The sequence below is a fragment of the Lontra canadensis genome, unplaced genomic scaffold, assembly GCF_010015895.1.
Source record: "Lontra canadensis isolate GAN:19392208 unplaced genomic scaffold, GSC_riverotter_1.0 scaffold29, whole genome shotgun sequence".
NCBI lineage: Eukaryota > Metazoa > Chordata > Mammalia > Carnivora > Mustelidae > Lontra > Lontra canadensis.
Genome location: NW_022631023.1, coordinates 17,103,276 through 17,120,427, shown reverse-complemented (window position 1 = coordinate 17,120,427; position 17,152 = coordinate 17,103,276). Strand labels below are relative to the sequence as shown.

General features: G+C 40.1%; 1 protein-coding gene across 1 annotated transcript in view; it reads right to left on the bottom strand.

The window, feature by feature from the left end:
• Positions 1-750: 750 nt before the first annotated feature.
• The window catches only part of ADAMTS5 (ADAM metallopeptidase with thrombospondin type 1 motif 5), a 41,984-nt gene continuing 25,582 nt past the window's right edge, over positions 751-17,152 (bottom strand). The window contains exons 4-8 of the mRNA XM_032865487.1: positions 9,817-10,100; positions 8,630-8,813; positions 8,093-8,268; positions 5,885-6,060; positions 751-1,789 (exon numbers count right to left, since the gene is read on the bottom strand). Coding sequence (XP_032721378.1) covers positions 1,222-1,789; positions 5,885-6,060; positions 8,093-8,268; positions 8,630-8,813; positions 9,817-10,100 — 1,388 coding nt within the window. The 3' untranslated portion in view covers positions 751-1,221. The remainder of the gene's footprint in view (positions 1,790-5,884; positions 6,061-8,092; positions 8,269-8,629; positions 8,814-9,816; positions 10,101-17,152) is intronic.

Here is a 17,152-nt window from a genome sequence, read left to right as displayed (position 1 = left end):
ATCTTTAATACTCCTCTCAAACTAAGTCAGCAAGAAGTACAAAACACTGAAGGTCTTACAGAACCCTTGAACAAACAGACAAGCGAAAACAAACACATTTTAAAGGCTTGCTGGTAAGAGGTATACCAGTGTTGAAGGTGTCAGATGTGAACAGAAAACTCTGCAGTGTGTTTTGCATGAATATTACACAATATAAGGTATCAGATGAAAGCTTCTGAATGGGGAAAGTGGTGTGAAAATACAAATGACTATGGTGAAATATGCTCTTTTATTCCCTTTTAAATTCTAACACGAGAAAACTAGTTTTTAGAGTGAGAAACTAGTTTTCAGACTCTTGAATACTCATAACACACACACACACAAACACTATTACTACTTCCTAATTATGCATCAGTTTGGCTGCCTGGAAAAATGCAGGCAGTTGAAAGTTTAAGAAAATGGACTCGTGTATGTATTTAAATGACTAGATACACTGAGATCCTTTTTCTGTTTAGAATTTCTCAGAAGATGCTTGCTGTCAAAATGGTTTTTGACTAAAATTTGATCTCCTATAGTCTGAAAGTATGTGAAATCTTATTAAAACAGCAGCAAGTTCTTAATTTCCAGTAAAACATCCACAGCTCTTTCTGGAAACTAGGAGTTGAAATAGCTGCAGACCTACTTTGGTCAAACATTTTTTATAGAAATATATATATGTATGTGTGTGTGGGGGTACACACACACACACACACACACACACGCACACACACGTTTTTTTTATAGAACCAAGTGATATAAAGTGACATACCAAGGGAGAATGTATTTACAAACAGTAAAAATAAGCTATGGTGTATTGTGGATGATAATGATTATGATGCCTTTGAAGACATTCTAGAAGAGGTAGGTGACAAGGGGGAGACTGTTGTTCCATCATCTTCAAATGTCCCCTGATTCTACATTCATCAGTGTTTTTCTCATTCTTGTAGCCCAGGGGATGTTCGATAACTCCCAAGTGTTTCTAGATTCCAAGGTCACCACTGTTCACATGAAACAGTGCACATCTTCCTTTGGTCACCGAGAGCAGATTCTGCCCATAAATAGACTCCTGTTGACAATGCCATCGAAGCGTGACTTTCTGTGCGTTAGGTAGACCTCTTTTCACCACGACTGATCACCACCATTGGCCAGGACTGATCCGTGATGAAACATCCAGTTATCTCTGCGAAAGATCATCACCACAGGCTAACATTTCTTGAGCAAACATTGCTTAAATGCGGAAGGCCTCTGAGAGAGAAGACATCCCTTCGCTAACTTGCGGTTTGCATCCTGGCACTGCACCGTTCTGGTGTGCCAGCCCGTGTCACAGGTTCTAGAACAGGCGAGCCATGGGCCTGTCACCCACTGCAGTTGTGGAGTGGGCGAGCCCACTTTATTGCTCCCATGGCTGGTGACAGAGTTGACTTTTTGGGCGGACTTTTTGGGAACAAAAAAACTGTAACGGACATCTAATGCTTTAGTGGGATCAGTTGCAAGAATCTGCACTATGAGAATTTCCTTTGTAGCTGAGTAGCCCATCCCGTGCAAAAAGTCATCCCTGTGGCTCCAACCGCTGTAGTTCATGACGGTTCCATTGATGTCGATGATGGTTTCTGAGGTGGAGATCATGTACTTCCCATTGATAAGGTACTCACCATTTTTCTTCTTCAGGGCTAAGTAGGCAGTGAATCGAGTCTGGTCTTTGGCTTTGAACTGTCGGACTTTTATGTGGGTTGCCCCTTCTGGGATCCTTACCACATCAGTGTAACCCTTACTGGAAGCAAAAATGTCCCCAGAGGAGAGAAGTGGAGAGAAAGAGAGAGGAAAGCATGAGAGGGAGAAAAGGAAAAAAATAAGTAAACACTTAATAAATCGACAAACAAATCAAAGTTCTCTGAAAATCTTACCATTACGCAGTTTTAACGTAGTTAAGAATTCATTTAAAATTGGCTTCAAAGATTAGCTTTCTTATAACAAAATAAAATTAAAATTAGACTATGATATTGTATACATTTTTATTACGATGTTCAAAATTAGGATGATGTTAGCAACCTTTGTTTTAAAAATGTGCACCCACTTCATTTAAAGATTTACAAAAACATTTTACATCCTTATCAAATCAAATAGGATACATGTAGACACAAACAAAAATCTGCCCTCACTCTCACAGAAAGCTTTAAATTAATGTGTCTCAAACTCATTTGCATATTTAAATCATGTGGAGAGCTTTTAAACATTTTAATCCCCAGACCCCAGGCCAATTAAACCCCATCTGTCAGAATGGGCATAGGCAGCAGGACTTTGGCAGTCCTTCCAAATGAGCAGAGCAGTTGGGGAACCATGAGTTTCACTGTTGAACTAGAGACAGAGTGGAAGCTCTCCTTCTATTTCAACTAGAACACTGGATTTCTTGAGCAGAAAACAAATGAAATATAAAATTCTCTAAGTGTGTAACCATAACTTACCAGTATCATCAAAAGAAAAAAAATAAAGAACCTTTAATGCCATAGCAAATTTCCTCGGATACTTTGTGTCCATGAACACTATGATAGATTGAGTGAGGTTTTATGATGGGTGACAAATAAAGTAGGTCTCTAATGAGCCATCATCTGCTCAGGAAAATGGGCAAAGGCATCAATATCTCTAGCATCCGTAGCTTTGGAAGAAGGCTAGGACAGAAATGCCAATTAAGTGCCAAGGGACTATACCAGTAAGGAGTCATTTGTGAAACTCTTTGCCTCTATAAGTGATTTTATAATGAGGTCACCCCATGTTTTGCTTTCTTAGTTATTTGAATATAAAGAAATAAATTGTCTGTGAAGTTTGATGTGTATGAAATTTAATTAACTACCACTAAATTCTTATTCAGGTTTGGAGGTGATAGGGCAACTGATTCATACCCTGAAAATCCAAGTATTATTTCCCCTGCCCAGGCATTCCCCCTGAATTAGAGGGGAGGATCCTCCAGAGGGAAGCCTGCTGTCTACTGGGCATCTGATGGACAGGGACTGATGGCTACACAGGGGTCGGAGTTTCCTACTGCTGGGAAGAAAGAAATTACAATACTGATCTTGCTTATCCATTCAACGTGACTCATTATTTTTAGCTTTGTAATACAGTTTAGATTAGGATTTGTTACAGGATTTATTTATTTATTTATTTGAAATATCTAATAGCAAGAGATCATATGCAAACCTACAGTAGCTTTGAACAAAACCAGGAGGGATGTTGGAGAGAATATCTCATCTTAACATAGAAAACATACAAAGTGTAGGTATATATATTAAACATATAAAGTGTTTGAACAAGTGCACACTAAAACCAGTGGCCGTGTTAGGCTCTAAAGCCATGACCCCTTACTCGCAGTTTACTCCTTTCCTGAAATCTTCCCCACCCCAACCTCTGCCAGTCATATTTTCTAGCATTTATGTGAAAATATGTTCTGGTTATATTCAGAGTTTAAATGATACCTATCAGAGAGTAAAGAAAATAAAGAATGCAGGGTAAGGGAAACTGGTAAGAGAGCATTTTTTTAATGCTTATTCCTGAGAGCCTGTCTCAGATTCATGAGAAACAGTTGGGACTGGCAGCACTGCTGGGGTCTTCAGATGGAGCTTCACAAGGCCACGGCCAGTGGGAGGACTGGTGCCTTGATCTCTTAGTGCCTTAGTAAAATATGATTCTCTTATTCTCCCGGTACTGAGCAACAGAAGGACTGAGTTGCCATTTACTGAGACGAAGAACATTGAGAGAGGGGTGCATTGAGGTTACGGTCGTATTTGTGAAGTGGTTTTAGCTTGATGAAATATTTTAATATGCATGATCTCATTGGATCCTTGCAGCAATATGAACTTGCAAGAACATTACTATTAATTCCATTTGACTCTCAAGAATTCTGATAGTAAAAAAATAAAAATAAAAAATAAAAATGAAGTGACTCTCGAGAGATCACACAGTCTTTGTAAATCACTGAACCAAAGCTTGATTACAAAGATTTCAGCTCCAAGATCAATGTCCTTCTTTATACACTACACTAGGCCAAGGTAATTTATCTGGAAACATTAAACAGACCATTTGTACCACATAATATAATCTTGGTCAAATCAATTTGCAAGCTGTCAGGTTGCCCACCACTTATTGCTCTCATGAATTTCTTCATCTTTTCATGGGACAACAAATGTGCAGATACTGGTTGCCAATCCAAAAAACAAAATGTCAAATTTACTATTTAGAAAAAGTGGCTTCTAAGTTTATGTAGGAAGACTACATAGTACGTAGTACATAAGGTATTTTTTAAAAGATTTTATTTATTTATTTGACAGAGATCACAAGTAGGCAGAGAGGCAGGCAGAGAGAGAGGGAGAACCAGGCTTCCCACTGACCAGAGAGCCCGACGTGGGGCTTGATCCCAGGACCCTCAGATCATGACCTGAGCAGAAGGCAGAGGCTTAACCCACTGAGCCACCCAGGTGCCCCTACATAAGGTATTTAATTTCCTACTTGATTCCTGAATTTCTTCTTCCTCCTTCCTTCTTTCCTTTTTTTCTGCCCTAAGATATAGACTTTGCTTTGGCATTCATCAGCCATGTGAAATGAGATGAGCCCTAAACTTTCAGAGTCACAGTTTCCTAGACTTCATCATTTCTAAGGTGTCTTGCACCTTTGCAATATATAAAAATGCAGTACACGGTAGGCATGCGGGATATTTTATAAATAGAATTCAATAGAATTCGATGAATAATTACTAACTCACTAGCAAATAGGATTAGTAATACGTATTTAAAGTCAGAATAAATTCTTTAGCCATGCCATTTTTTTATTGTATCAAAGATAATTTCCAGTTTTCCATAATAACATGGCATGTGATTGTTTTAATAAATCCTTATGGCTACTTGGTTTGCATATTACCCTCCAGCTAAAGAGAACACAGCACACACTTCAAGAAAAATACAGGTGCACTGGACCAATACTACTCAGCCTAAGAGTGGTTTGGTGAAGAAGAAAGACAATCCTGCATTCCAGCAGACCTTTAGCCCTCATCCTCACTAATAACATAATATTTAATGGAGGGATGCCTGGGTTGCTTGGTCACTTCAGTGACCAATTCTTGGTTTCAGCTCAGGGCATGATCTCATGGGTCACGGGGTTGAGCCCCTTGTGGAGCGCTGGATCAGGTCAGTGGGGAGTCTGCTCCAACATTCTCTCCCTTTGCCCCTCCCCCCACGTGTGTGTGTGCATGTTCCCACTCTTTCTAAAATAAGTAAATAAACCTTAAAAAATGTTTAATTCCAGAAATTGGTACTTTATAAACTTGCATATTTAAAATGAAAGCATAATCAAAGACCATAAGAGGAAGCAAACATTACTGTCTATTCTTTATAGAGTAGATATAAACCAGGAGAGTTCACTATAAAATGACACTGTTGCCTCCATCCCTGCAGTTAACTTACGTTTGCAACGGGAGATGTCTTCTCAAGAAAAATACAGCCTAGTGAAAATGTGTCTGTAAAATGAAATAATTATGATGGAAACCAGCCGTCCTTCCCTAAATGTGGTTTCAGGAATAACAGATCTGCTAGAGATCGCTAGTGGGGATTTCACAGCCTTTTTGTTTTCAGTGTTTGCATGCTGTAAGATCTTGACCTCAGAGCCACGCAGTTTCTCTGCTTCCAGAGCAGTGGGAGTTTGCACTCTGCAACCAGAACTTTCTCACGCCCTCCTTGGTTGTCATACGTATGATATTTTCCTAGGGCCATGCCGGACCTCCTCCCATAGACACCTTATGATGTAACACAAGTCCCCTTTTCTCAGTGGCGCAAGTCTAAAGCCTCGCTTGATGCCTCTCAGGGCAATGATTCTCTCACCTTACCTTTTTTTATTGAAAGTTCCAACCACCTTTGTGCAGCTGGAGTTGTCTCCCCCACACACGGCACACTTGTCATACTGCAGCTTTGAGCCGATGATGCCATCACAGCCGGTGCGTACACACTTGCCCCGGACGCAGACGGAGTTACTATATGGCCTGCATTCGGTCCCATCCGTCACCTGAATAACAAGGACCCCGTTAGCAATGGGAAGGTATCTGTGCACAGGTACTTGGTTTCCATGGTAAAACAGCAAGTTCCAATTTGTGGAGTTTTGTGTTTGACAGGGATAGTGCATCGAAAAATAACCAACCACCCCCAAACCCTAGTGGCCTGGAGTATCTAACTGAAAAATCCTGATGTCTTGCCAGAAAGCAGATCTGGGATAAATCTGGGTTATGCCCTTTTTCTCTTGAGCTTAATTCCAAATATGCCAGGAGACCTAAGTTACCCATTTCCCTTTCTGCATGCAGAGCACAGTCTCCAGGACGATTTCCCTTAGCCTGAGGGACTTGTCACTTGTGTGGAGAGCAGAAAATGAACACGCTCCAGATTGTGGAGATCCTTCTTTGTGGCATAATTGTTACTATAGAAATAGATTTGAAAATCTGAAATTGACATTCTAAACCTTGTTAATGGCTGGAAAGCATTCCCTATCATGTGCTGAACTGTCAGATGCTGAAATAGAGACCAAAAAATTAGCGTAGAAAGAGTCTAGGGAAGTCAGAGGAAAGTACTTGCTGGCAGACACTGACTGTATGTTGAGTAAAGGAATCAGTATGTTCTTAAAAAGCTAGTTATGGGGGCGCCTGGGTGGCTCAGACGGTAAAGCAACCACTTTCTGCTCAAGTCATCAACCCAGAGTCCTGGGATCAGACCCCGTTTCGGGCTCCCTGCTCAGCAAGAAACCTGCTTCTCCCTCTGCCTCTGCCTCTGCCTGCTGCTCTCCTACTGGTGCTCTCAGTCTCTCTCTCTGTCGATTAAATAAATAAAATCTTTAAAAAAAAAGTTAGTTGTAAAATAGTCCATATATGGACTCTCTGGTTTGTACGTGTGAGTATATATAAGAAATATATACAGTCTTGTATGTAAATAAACAGACGGGCTTTGTACTTGTGTATATACAACTCTTTTCATGTGTGTGTGAGTATGTGAGTGTGTGTATGTGTGTGAACCAAAGCAGGATACACGTCAACAGGCTCACAGCTCTCCAGGCGGTGGCAATGCCAGCTGATTATTTCTGCTCTTTATTCTTTGTCCTATCTTTTAAGTGAAAAATATATTATCTTGGGGGTGCCTGGGTGGCTCAGTGGGTTAAGCCTCTGCCTTCGGCTCAGGTCATGATCTCAGGGTCCTGGGATCGAGCCCCGCATCAGGCTCTCTGCTCAGCAGGGAGCCTGCTTCCCTCTCTCTCTCTGCCTGCCTCTCTGCCTACTTGTGATCTCTCTCTCTCTCTGTCAAATAAATAAAAAATCTTTAAAAAAATATATATTATCTTGGGATAAAAAGACAAAGTATTTTAAAAATTACTTAAGTTGGATGTTAACTTATTTTTCAGTCATATTTCACACAAATCTGGAGGCCAAATTCAGAGGGGATTTTAATGTAGCACATTATAAATTAGAAAAACATTATTTTATGTTGCTTCGTAACACCAATTGTGAGAAATAAAACTTAGTAATTTAGAAAATGCTGTCCTATGAAAAATAAGGGATAATTTCACATGCATATATTATAATGTCAATACCTATAAGGACATTGGTTCATATTAAGGGTGCAAGACGTTTAAAGTTCTGGGTCAGAAATGATGATCTTGAAACCTATTTTCATAAGGCACCAAAGAAATTCTTAATTAAATGATAGAAAAGTAGAAAGCTTTCTTGCTTTCAGTTTCCTATACCAATGTACTGAGGAAATTCTAGTTGTTTTCATGGCAATTTTGAAGTGAAGGTCACACATTACGTTCCCTGACAGAGAGTTACAACTTTTCCAAAATAGCTTTTAAAACATTAACTTGTTTTGTTTACAGGATATTTTTTGTTCTTTGTATAAGTTTTGCAAATATAGACACTATAGAGATGAAAATAAAACCCTCCAAAACCTAGTCACCCAATAAATAATGACGGTTGATATTTGGTATCTCTAGGCTTTATTCCACCAAATAATTTCTGGCGAGAATGCCTGCCGTTTCTGGACAGTTGGTGTGCAGTTACCTTTGGAGAAAACACCACATAGTAACCAGTGCCCTTGGCTCTGCAGGTCAGTTTGCACACGTCTCCCAGCAGGACGCCTGCATATTTGGGGACCCACTCCACAAACGTTTTGACTCCTTTTGCGTCAGACTGATACCCATTTTTGGCCTCACACTGCTCGTGACGAAAAGATTTACCTAAAAAACAAACAAGTCATGTTATTACTTTGTCTCTTCTGAAGCTCAGGCATAGTCATGTGCATTTAAGTAATTTTAACGTGAAGATGAGAACTTTCTTTTCAGAGCTTCTTTACATACCAGCACTGGGTTTTATCTGTACACGGGAGTTGAAAGCAACAATTATTTTCTTCCTACCCTCTAAATTCTAATTTTTTTATTAGTAGTTTAAAAAATCGTTCATGTATTTGTTATTGATTTGCACACTGGTGGAACTGTGGAGTACAAGATGAACAGGTGATTTCTCCAGCCCTATCTATTACTGCTAGAATACAAATTACACGTGGCACATGGTGGTTGCTGACACTTGGGAGCAGCATACCATTAGGTGGGCAGGGCATGACGTTGCAGGAGCGGTAGATGGCCCTCTTCCCTGTGCAGTAGCGGCCACTGTTTCTGGGTGCAGGATTATTGCAGTGCCGGTAGGCAAACTGTACTCCTCCCCCACATGAGCGAGAACACTGGCCCCAAGGCCCCCAGGACCCCCAGTTGCCATGGCTTGATGTCTAAAATAAAAAATAGAAGACATTTTAATGCAGAAGGGAGGAAAAAAAAAACATTCAAAACGTACATTTAGAAATCACTTGCCTCCAATACCATAGTGGAAACCCCATCTCAGGTATAAATTTTCACGGACTTGAACATGGCCATAGATATTGGACATTCTGGAATTATAGTGCAAGTCCAATTCTAAGCAAGTCATTGCTTCTGCTCCCTGCTGCCCCCTGGCACTAGGATCTGGATGTTTCCCTGGCAGAACAGAGCACACTACAAGGAGTCCCGGGTTTCTCTGTGCCTTCTGATATGGTGCATTGCTGTTAATAACCACTTGAACCATAGCTAACTTTCTGTCAACTCTGATCCTGCATCTTTGACAAAATATATGATGCTAAAGATTGTGCATGATGCCTGGCATGGTTGGTTGCATTTACATTTTTTCTCCCTGTTTAGCACTGACATTCTGCATTCCCTTGTTGATACCACACATCCCATCGGAGACAGACCCTCTGTCACATGCATAATGCATTTGACCTGAGTTCGGCTTCAGTCTCATTAGACTAGAGTCCTTCTCCTTAGAGAGGGAATGTGACAGATATTGAAATGCACCCACCTCCCATGCACACGCCACCTGCGCCCACACCATGGGGCAGTGATAGACTCTGGATCTATCATTCTGTAGCAGGAAGTGGAGCAACTTCTAGAGAGAAGACTATTATAAACCCCTTTGCTTAGGACTGGGTGAAGAATTTGTTCTGGCTCCTGTCAGAGTATCTAAGAATGCACCGTTGTAGGACAGTCTTAGAAGACAGAAGCATTGTGCCCTCTGTCAGTGCTCTCCTCGGGACTTCGAAACTCAGAGATGAGCCCGCAAATGCTTTGCTTGGGCATCTCAAGGAAAAATATTTTAACTGGGAAAGAAAGCCTTCTTGTGACAGTGCCCACACATGTCACAGGAATGGACTTCAGATCTTGTGTCCCCAGGCATTGCGTGACAAGCAAATCACTTACTGAATAATATTTTTTCTTAGTTTTGTCCACACACTTGCCCTGCAGACAGATTCTCCCTTTCCCACATGGTGTCCCCTCCACGGCTGGCAGCTTCTTGGTGAGACACACCATCTGGCCTTGGCGCACCACGGCGCACCAGAGGCGGGCGCAGACATCCATGCCGGGGCACACGGAGTACTCGGGCCCAAAAGTCAGGTTGCACTGTTGCGTGGCATCGTACGTCTGTCCAGGGAGTTCTTCCGGGCCCAGGATCTGCTTGCGGGGTAGATCTAGCAAACAGTTACCTGAAAGAATAACCAAGACTGACCACTGCTCTGTGTTTGGGTTTCAAGCTACTAAAATCCCGCTTCTGAAAATGCAGTGCTCACAGATCTGCAGGCTGAGGCCCTGGAGGAGGGACTCCGGGGCCAGTAAAGTGCACCTCTTTGCATTCCCGAACCCCCTCCAGGATTTTCCGTGGGCTAGCTATGTGCTCTGGGACATCTCTAATAATGGCAGTGGGATGATTGAATAAAATTATTTTGTAATAATTAGTTGTGAAAATAGCCATTGTGCTGAGGGACTAGGAGAAATTGGGACGGACCTACAGGAAATAATATAATGGACATAACAACAACGACAATAATCATAGTAAATAAGCATTTACAACTCTGAGAAAGAGTTTATCCATGTTGTCTATACTTTTGTCTACTTTTAGCTTTTCTCTTCCTCACGTGCCCACCCAAGTCTCCTCCCCATTAATTTCATAAACAATAACAAAGTGAGACCTGATTCATTCTTGCCCTCAACAAGCATTTGGTCAGCACCTACAATGTTCTAGCAAACATACTAGATATTGGGAAAACACAAAAAAGACCCAGATCCACCCCCTCCACCCTCGCGGTCTCCCACTAAGGTGGAGAAAACAGAAAAAATCAAGTATTTCTTCTGCACGTATATGAATTTTAATAAAGAATTCAAGAGTCACAGAATAAAGGAGCAGTGGGCAAAGACAAGACATTATCTCTGATAATTTGGAATGAAACCCATCTTTTAATCCTTCTTCTTTGTCACAGTTTGGGTCTGTTCTTTAACACAGCTAGTAGTTGTTGGGTGCTCGAAGTATGTTGCACAAAGAAGTTGGTGTTCTCCTTACATAATATGGGGGATATAAAGGAGTAAGTTTGGGGGAATCAATAGAAGTGGCCACTTACTCAGGCAAAACAAATTCAGAAGCTCTGGGAAGCTTCCCTAAGACTCCCTGACCTATGGTTAACACCATGAATTGTCTCTGGGCCTACGGGATCATGCACATCGCCCACCAGTTTCTGCCCACTTTTGTCTACTTAGGATTTTGGGATTTTCTCATCAACTATTCATAGTATTAAAAATAAAAAAAAATATTTGTTACACATTTATACCATTTTCCCTTTCTTTTCTTTTTTATTTTTTAAGATTTTATTTATTTATTTGACAGACAGAAATCACAGGTTGGCAGAAAGGCAGGCAGAGAGAGAGACAGGGAAGCAGCTCCCCACCGAGCAGAGAGCCCAATGCAGGGCCTGATCCCAGGGACCCCGAGATCATGACCTGAGCCGAAGACAGAGGCTTAACCCACTGAGCCACCCAGGCACCCCACCATTCTCCCTTTTATAAATGTATTTACTTGTTGGGGCGCCTGGGTGGCTCAGTGGGTTAAGCCTCTGTCTTCGGCTCAGGTCATGATCTCAGGGTCCAGGGATCAAGCCCCACATCGGGCTCTTTGCTCAGTGGGGAGCCTGCTTCCTCCTCTCTCTCTCTCTGCCTGCCTCTCTGCCTACTTGTGGTCTCTGTCTGTCAAATAAATGAATAAAATCTTTAAAAAAAATGTATTCACTTGTTTAATCCTCACAAGAACTCCACAGAGCAGATTCTACTATTTTCCTTTTCTTACAGATAAGGAAATTGAGAAATGGAAAAATTGGTCAATGAGCCAAGGTCACATAGCTATTAGGAATTTATGCTCAGAGCCTGCCTTCTTCATTGCATACCATCTTGCCTCTGCATGTGGGTAGATTTCCTGTTTTATTGTGGACCTGGCAGGTGTGTGGAGGAATCCTTCAAATAACAGATACCGTGTCTAACGGTGGAAACACCCAGTCTAAAGTCTAATTCTGGCCAAACACCAAGTGGCTGAGTGCTCTTGACCAAGTTAATTAACATCTCCTTAACGGATTTTCAAGTTCTGGGAAATGTGTCTCTTCTCATTGTGACACTGTAAGGGTAGATAACTAACAGATATAAAGGGTGACCAGAAAAATACAAAGCAATGACAGTTGATACTATGCTCAACGTATTTAACAATTTTAGATATATTCGAGTCATTCTTTTTACTTAACAAAAGAAAATCGCATTTCAATCCTACTTTCCACTGAGACATGGAAGAGTCAGCATGTTTTAAGTATACTGCAAATATTTTCGCAACTACATTCAAGTTTCTTCAAAGTGAATACCTTAGATTTGTCAATCTGTGATGGAAGCATTATATGAAAATGAATACGGAGCAGAGTTCCTATTTAATTTCTGAGCCAGAACGTTTGAAGAGGTAAAGCTTCTGAAGGCAAGCCAGAAAAAGCATTAAAAATAAGTAACCAGCCAAAGAGAACTTTGGGAGAAAAACATCCAGTTAAAAGAAAAACATCAGCACCGAGTCAATAGGAAAGATTGATAGTAAACCCTCACTAAACTTTGTTTAGTAAGATTAGGCACGAGAACTCCAAGAGAAGCATTATCTTCATTGTTACACTAAAAAGAAAAAAAAAAAAAAAGGGATGCCTGGGTGGCTCAGTTGGTTAAGCAGCTGCCTTTGGCTCAGGTCATGATCCTAGTGTTCTGGGATCGAGTCCCTCATTGGGCTCCTTGCTCAGCAGGGAGCCTGCTTCTCCCTCTGCCTCCGCTGCCTCTCTGCTTGCATGTGCTCTCTCTCTCTCTTTCTCTCTCTCTCTCTCTCTGAAAAATAAATAAATAAATAAAATCTTAAAAAACAAAAAAGAAAAAAAAAAAGGAAGAAGATTATATAAACTAGGGAATGCACCACAGATTGCTGATGTTACAAGACTGTCAACAAATTTCTGAGACAGCAAGAATGCTCTCCAATTCTTCAAAAGTGCTGTTTTAAGAAACTCTTATTTTACTAAAAAGCACAGAACCGTTAAGACTGCACCACTAAGGATTAGCTGGGAAGTCTTTGACGTGCGTGGGTACACGTGGCGTGGGTCCACCTTGTTCGTCTCAAGCCAACATAACTCACCACCTCTTTGTGGACTTGTAGTCACTGACCTCTTTCTACCTCTGTAGGACATGATGAGCAGAAAGAAATGTAGAATTCAATTAGAAATCAACGTATAACAAGTAGACTTCAAGATGCGGCCATCTCTTTAAAAAGCTTAAGCCAAAGTAGAAGTTTTGTTCTGTTTTTGTTGATTTGAGTATAGCTGACAGATAATGGTACATTAGTTTCAGGTCCAAAGTATAAGTTTTAAAAAATGAATCACACTTTTTCTTTGCTATGAAAGATACCGCATCTCAGCTCTATGGTTTTCCCTTAGAGAAAGGGAACTGGGGTGGAGTTCCTGCTTATAATCAAATGATTTATTTCAGAATCACCATTAATTTATTATTCCAATATTCTCATCAGGATGTGTTGCTGCATTAGTTTCTGTTTACTCTATACATTGAATTTTGACCATTTGCAATAAAATAGGTATAGACATCTCTCGCAGATGGAATGCTTTCCATCGTTGTACTATGGAACAACAACAAAAAATAATCTAGAGCCTGATTCTGAATCTCATGATATGAAATATTTAAAATCTAATGCTGGATTACTGTCCTTTTTTTTTTTAAAAATGTTACAGTTTGGGGGAAGAATGAAAGAGACAATCTGTCAATCTTTCAGTATCATTTGCATTGAGCTCTAAAAGCAGCCAATCTACCGCTGACTTTTCTGAATCTGCTTGGCTTTTATTCTCAACCACTCCTTCCTACCTAGTTCACAAATATTTCACTTTATCCCAGTCTGAAATCCTATCTGGGCTTTGTTGCCAACATTTTGCCTGTTTGTTCTTTTCCACACATTGCCAACTTGTTTTTTTTTCTTTTCCTCCCTGCATCCTTCTTTTCTTTTGTTTTAACATATCCTATGTATAAAAATGGATAGCTTCCAAAAGAAAGACAATACAAATGTGTCCATATTGCACTTTTTTTTTTTTTTTTTGCCATCCGTGTTCAGTTAAATGCTTAAAGGTAAAAAAATTAAAAAAGTAAAAGGCAGTGATTTGTGATGGACAAACAAAGGAAAGAAAGTGGAAGTCTCCCCATGGCCACAGAGTATACTACGGGTCATGGAAGGTGTGCGAGACCGCTGGGAAACAGAGCAGAAAAATCGTGGCTTTTTTGTACCTGACAGCCAGCACTGTTTGTCCTTCATTTTAATGATTAATGAAAATTATCAGCTCAAAGTTAGCTCTTCTCTAGTCTTTTCGTATTTTCTTCTCTGTTTCTAACGCTATGGTTATTTCTGTCCTTTTTTCCTTTCTAATACACAGGCATGAAATTAGGCATCAGCCCAGATATCCACGGCATATCAGAAATCAATATTCCTAATGAAACTCATCCATTGCAAATTGTCCCCTTTTACTTCCAAGCGCATCTCCCTGGCCTGGCAACTCAAAGTTCTTTCAGGTCTTTATTTGAATGGCTAACATGAAAGAGAAACTGGTGTATTATGGGCATCAGTGGCAGATGAAAGGTGGCAGAGAACACTTAAAGGCGCTGAAATGTACAGACCATGGTTGCTGACCAAAAGCGATCCTGAGGGTCTGTTTGTGAAACTGTCACAAGCTTTAAGGGCTCTGTTTAGCAAACGTGATGCCAAGGAAATTGGATGGAAAAGTGTCCTTATTAAAGAATGAAGCATAGTTGTGATAGTTGTGGTGTTTTTTTTTTTTAATACAGGTCCCCATGTCCTTAAAATATATGTCTTACGTACAGACTCTTTCAAAGAACATATTTATTGTGAAAACTGAGATCCTATCATGACGGACCTTGAAATGTATGAGTACTACCTTAAAAACTGAACATTAAGATCTTATTTATTACTAGCCTGTAGTCTCCACAGACAAAGAATTCACAGAACTGGGAGAACCAGGTTTCTAATAGCATTTTATCTCCAAAGTTCTGTGGTTAGTGGATGCTGTAAACTTAGTTCTTTAAGCATGCTGCATGTTAATATTTCACAGTTCTCTCTAGATTTTCCTTTGTAGTCTGTTGTCAAGAGGGTTCCCAAGCTGTGCCTGTTTGGGAGGTGGCCTTTCGTGGACTTAGGGAGAGAGCAGAGGTGGCTATCTTTCTTGGCTTCAAGGTTATTAGCATTTGAGAAAGGAAATTCAATAACCTGCTTTCACTGCACAATTTCCTTGCCAGTGCTTACCTTATTTCTGAGGTCTTGCCAGCTTGCCTAGAGCTAACTTGTATAAACACTGCAGAATGTCTATAAGGATCTTGGCAAAGCTGGTTGGGGAGGGGGGTTCCCCTGAGACATGGCTTCTCCTTTCTGAATCACAAATCTGCAGGCACAGTTATTTTAGTGTGTGCATGTAGGCTTTTCGACCATAACCGAATTGCTACATAGTTCTTGGAACTAAATCAGGAAACACTCAGGATTAATGAATTTAAATTTGGCAGTGGGAGAGTGCTACAAATGTCCAGCTACTTATGGCTAATAATTTTAAAAACAAATCAAATGATTTGAATTTAATTGTGCCTTAAGACCTCATTTCTCTAGAGCCACTGGAGGTGAGAGGGAGAGATGCGATGTTATCTATAAATGGGTTTTCCAGAAAAAGAACACTTTAGGTCCCATTGAAAAATTGTGTAAGTCTTGGGAGAATATCTCCTTCAACATAGCAATGGTTTTGCAGCCTCTATATTAGTGTCACAATTCAATTTTCCTCGGTAATTGAAAATCACTTTTTTTCTAAGTATCAATAATGGTATCATGTGAAATATGGAGATACCTTCGGGGATCATGGTGGTGTGATACTGTTTTAGACCCTTTGGGAAAAGGAGCCAGATCTCTGAACTGTCAATGATTCAGGGCTATACTTGACAGCTTTTCTGGTTTCTCCCTTATCATCAAATGATATCCCTTTTCACTTTCAGTCTATCTGTCTGAAGTGCACCCCGGGCCTCCTACCATGACTATTTCATTGCTTAAAATTGTTATGGCTTATAAAATTAGTGCAGAAAAAGAGTAGAACTATTTCTATTAACTCTGAATGAATGGCTTGGGATGGAAGTCTGAGTCATTTCCTATGAGCAACGTAAAACGGTTTTACCATATGATTTTTTGGTATCAGTGGAGTCTTGTAAGAAAGATGTGTTTGATTGTTTTCCTTTCCTCTAGGATTTTGATGCTCTCCCTGGTTCTCTCGCAAGCTCTGAAGTTGAAATATCAGAGCCTCAAACATCTCAAAATTGTGCTTACTAGTTCCTATCATCACACTTTCACTTAAACTAACTTAAGTCAGTTTTCTGGTGACAGGGTAAAAGTTACTGAATTATTTGAATTCATGTTTAAATGACAGTGCTTAGAGCATACCACTGTTTCAATATCTGTGAGAACTGTTTTCAAATGAGCATAGTTGAGCTTGGCTAACCCTAACCATGGTACCATTGCCTTTTTTGGCTTTCCATATTCTGAAATGACTTCATTAGAGGCTACTGATAAAATCAGTGTGTGTCTGTGTGCATATGCATGTGCGTGTGTGTGTGTGTGTTCTGGTTGTAACACAAGACTGCCTAAACAACACATTAAAAAATGAGAGTCTAAGCTTGATGAAATGAGTTAATTAATAAGTAAGCTTATCAGGTATATATTGTTCCAAGAATTTTGCTAATTTAATCAATTTATTCAACATACCCATGGGAAATTCAGAAAAGATTGTATCAGTGCCAGTAAACAAAATCTACCTCTATTAGATGTATGTTCCTTAGTTGTTATCTACCATGAGGATCTCTGGAATGGACACAGTAAGCTGTATAGAATATGTCATTTGTTGGAAAAGTTTTAAAAAGCTGAGTGTGGAGACTTTTAAATACAGAAGTAATGTTAAGAAATGAAGACAATACTGAAAGCATATTTACTGCACAGAATGTAAGATCATGAATTCCACAAACATGAAATAAACGAATCATTCCAAAATTATGGCAAGAAGGAACAAAATTCGGCACAGCATTGTAATTAGCTGATCTAATACTTGCACAGGAAAAAAAGAATTGGTCCCATTTTAGCCATAACTATTTGCTGCCTTAGCAA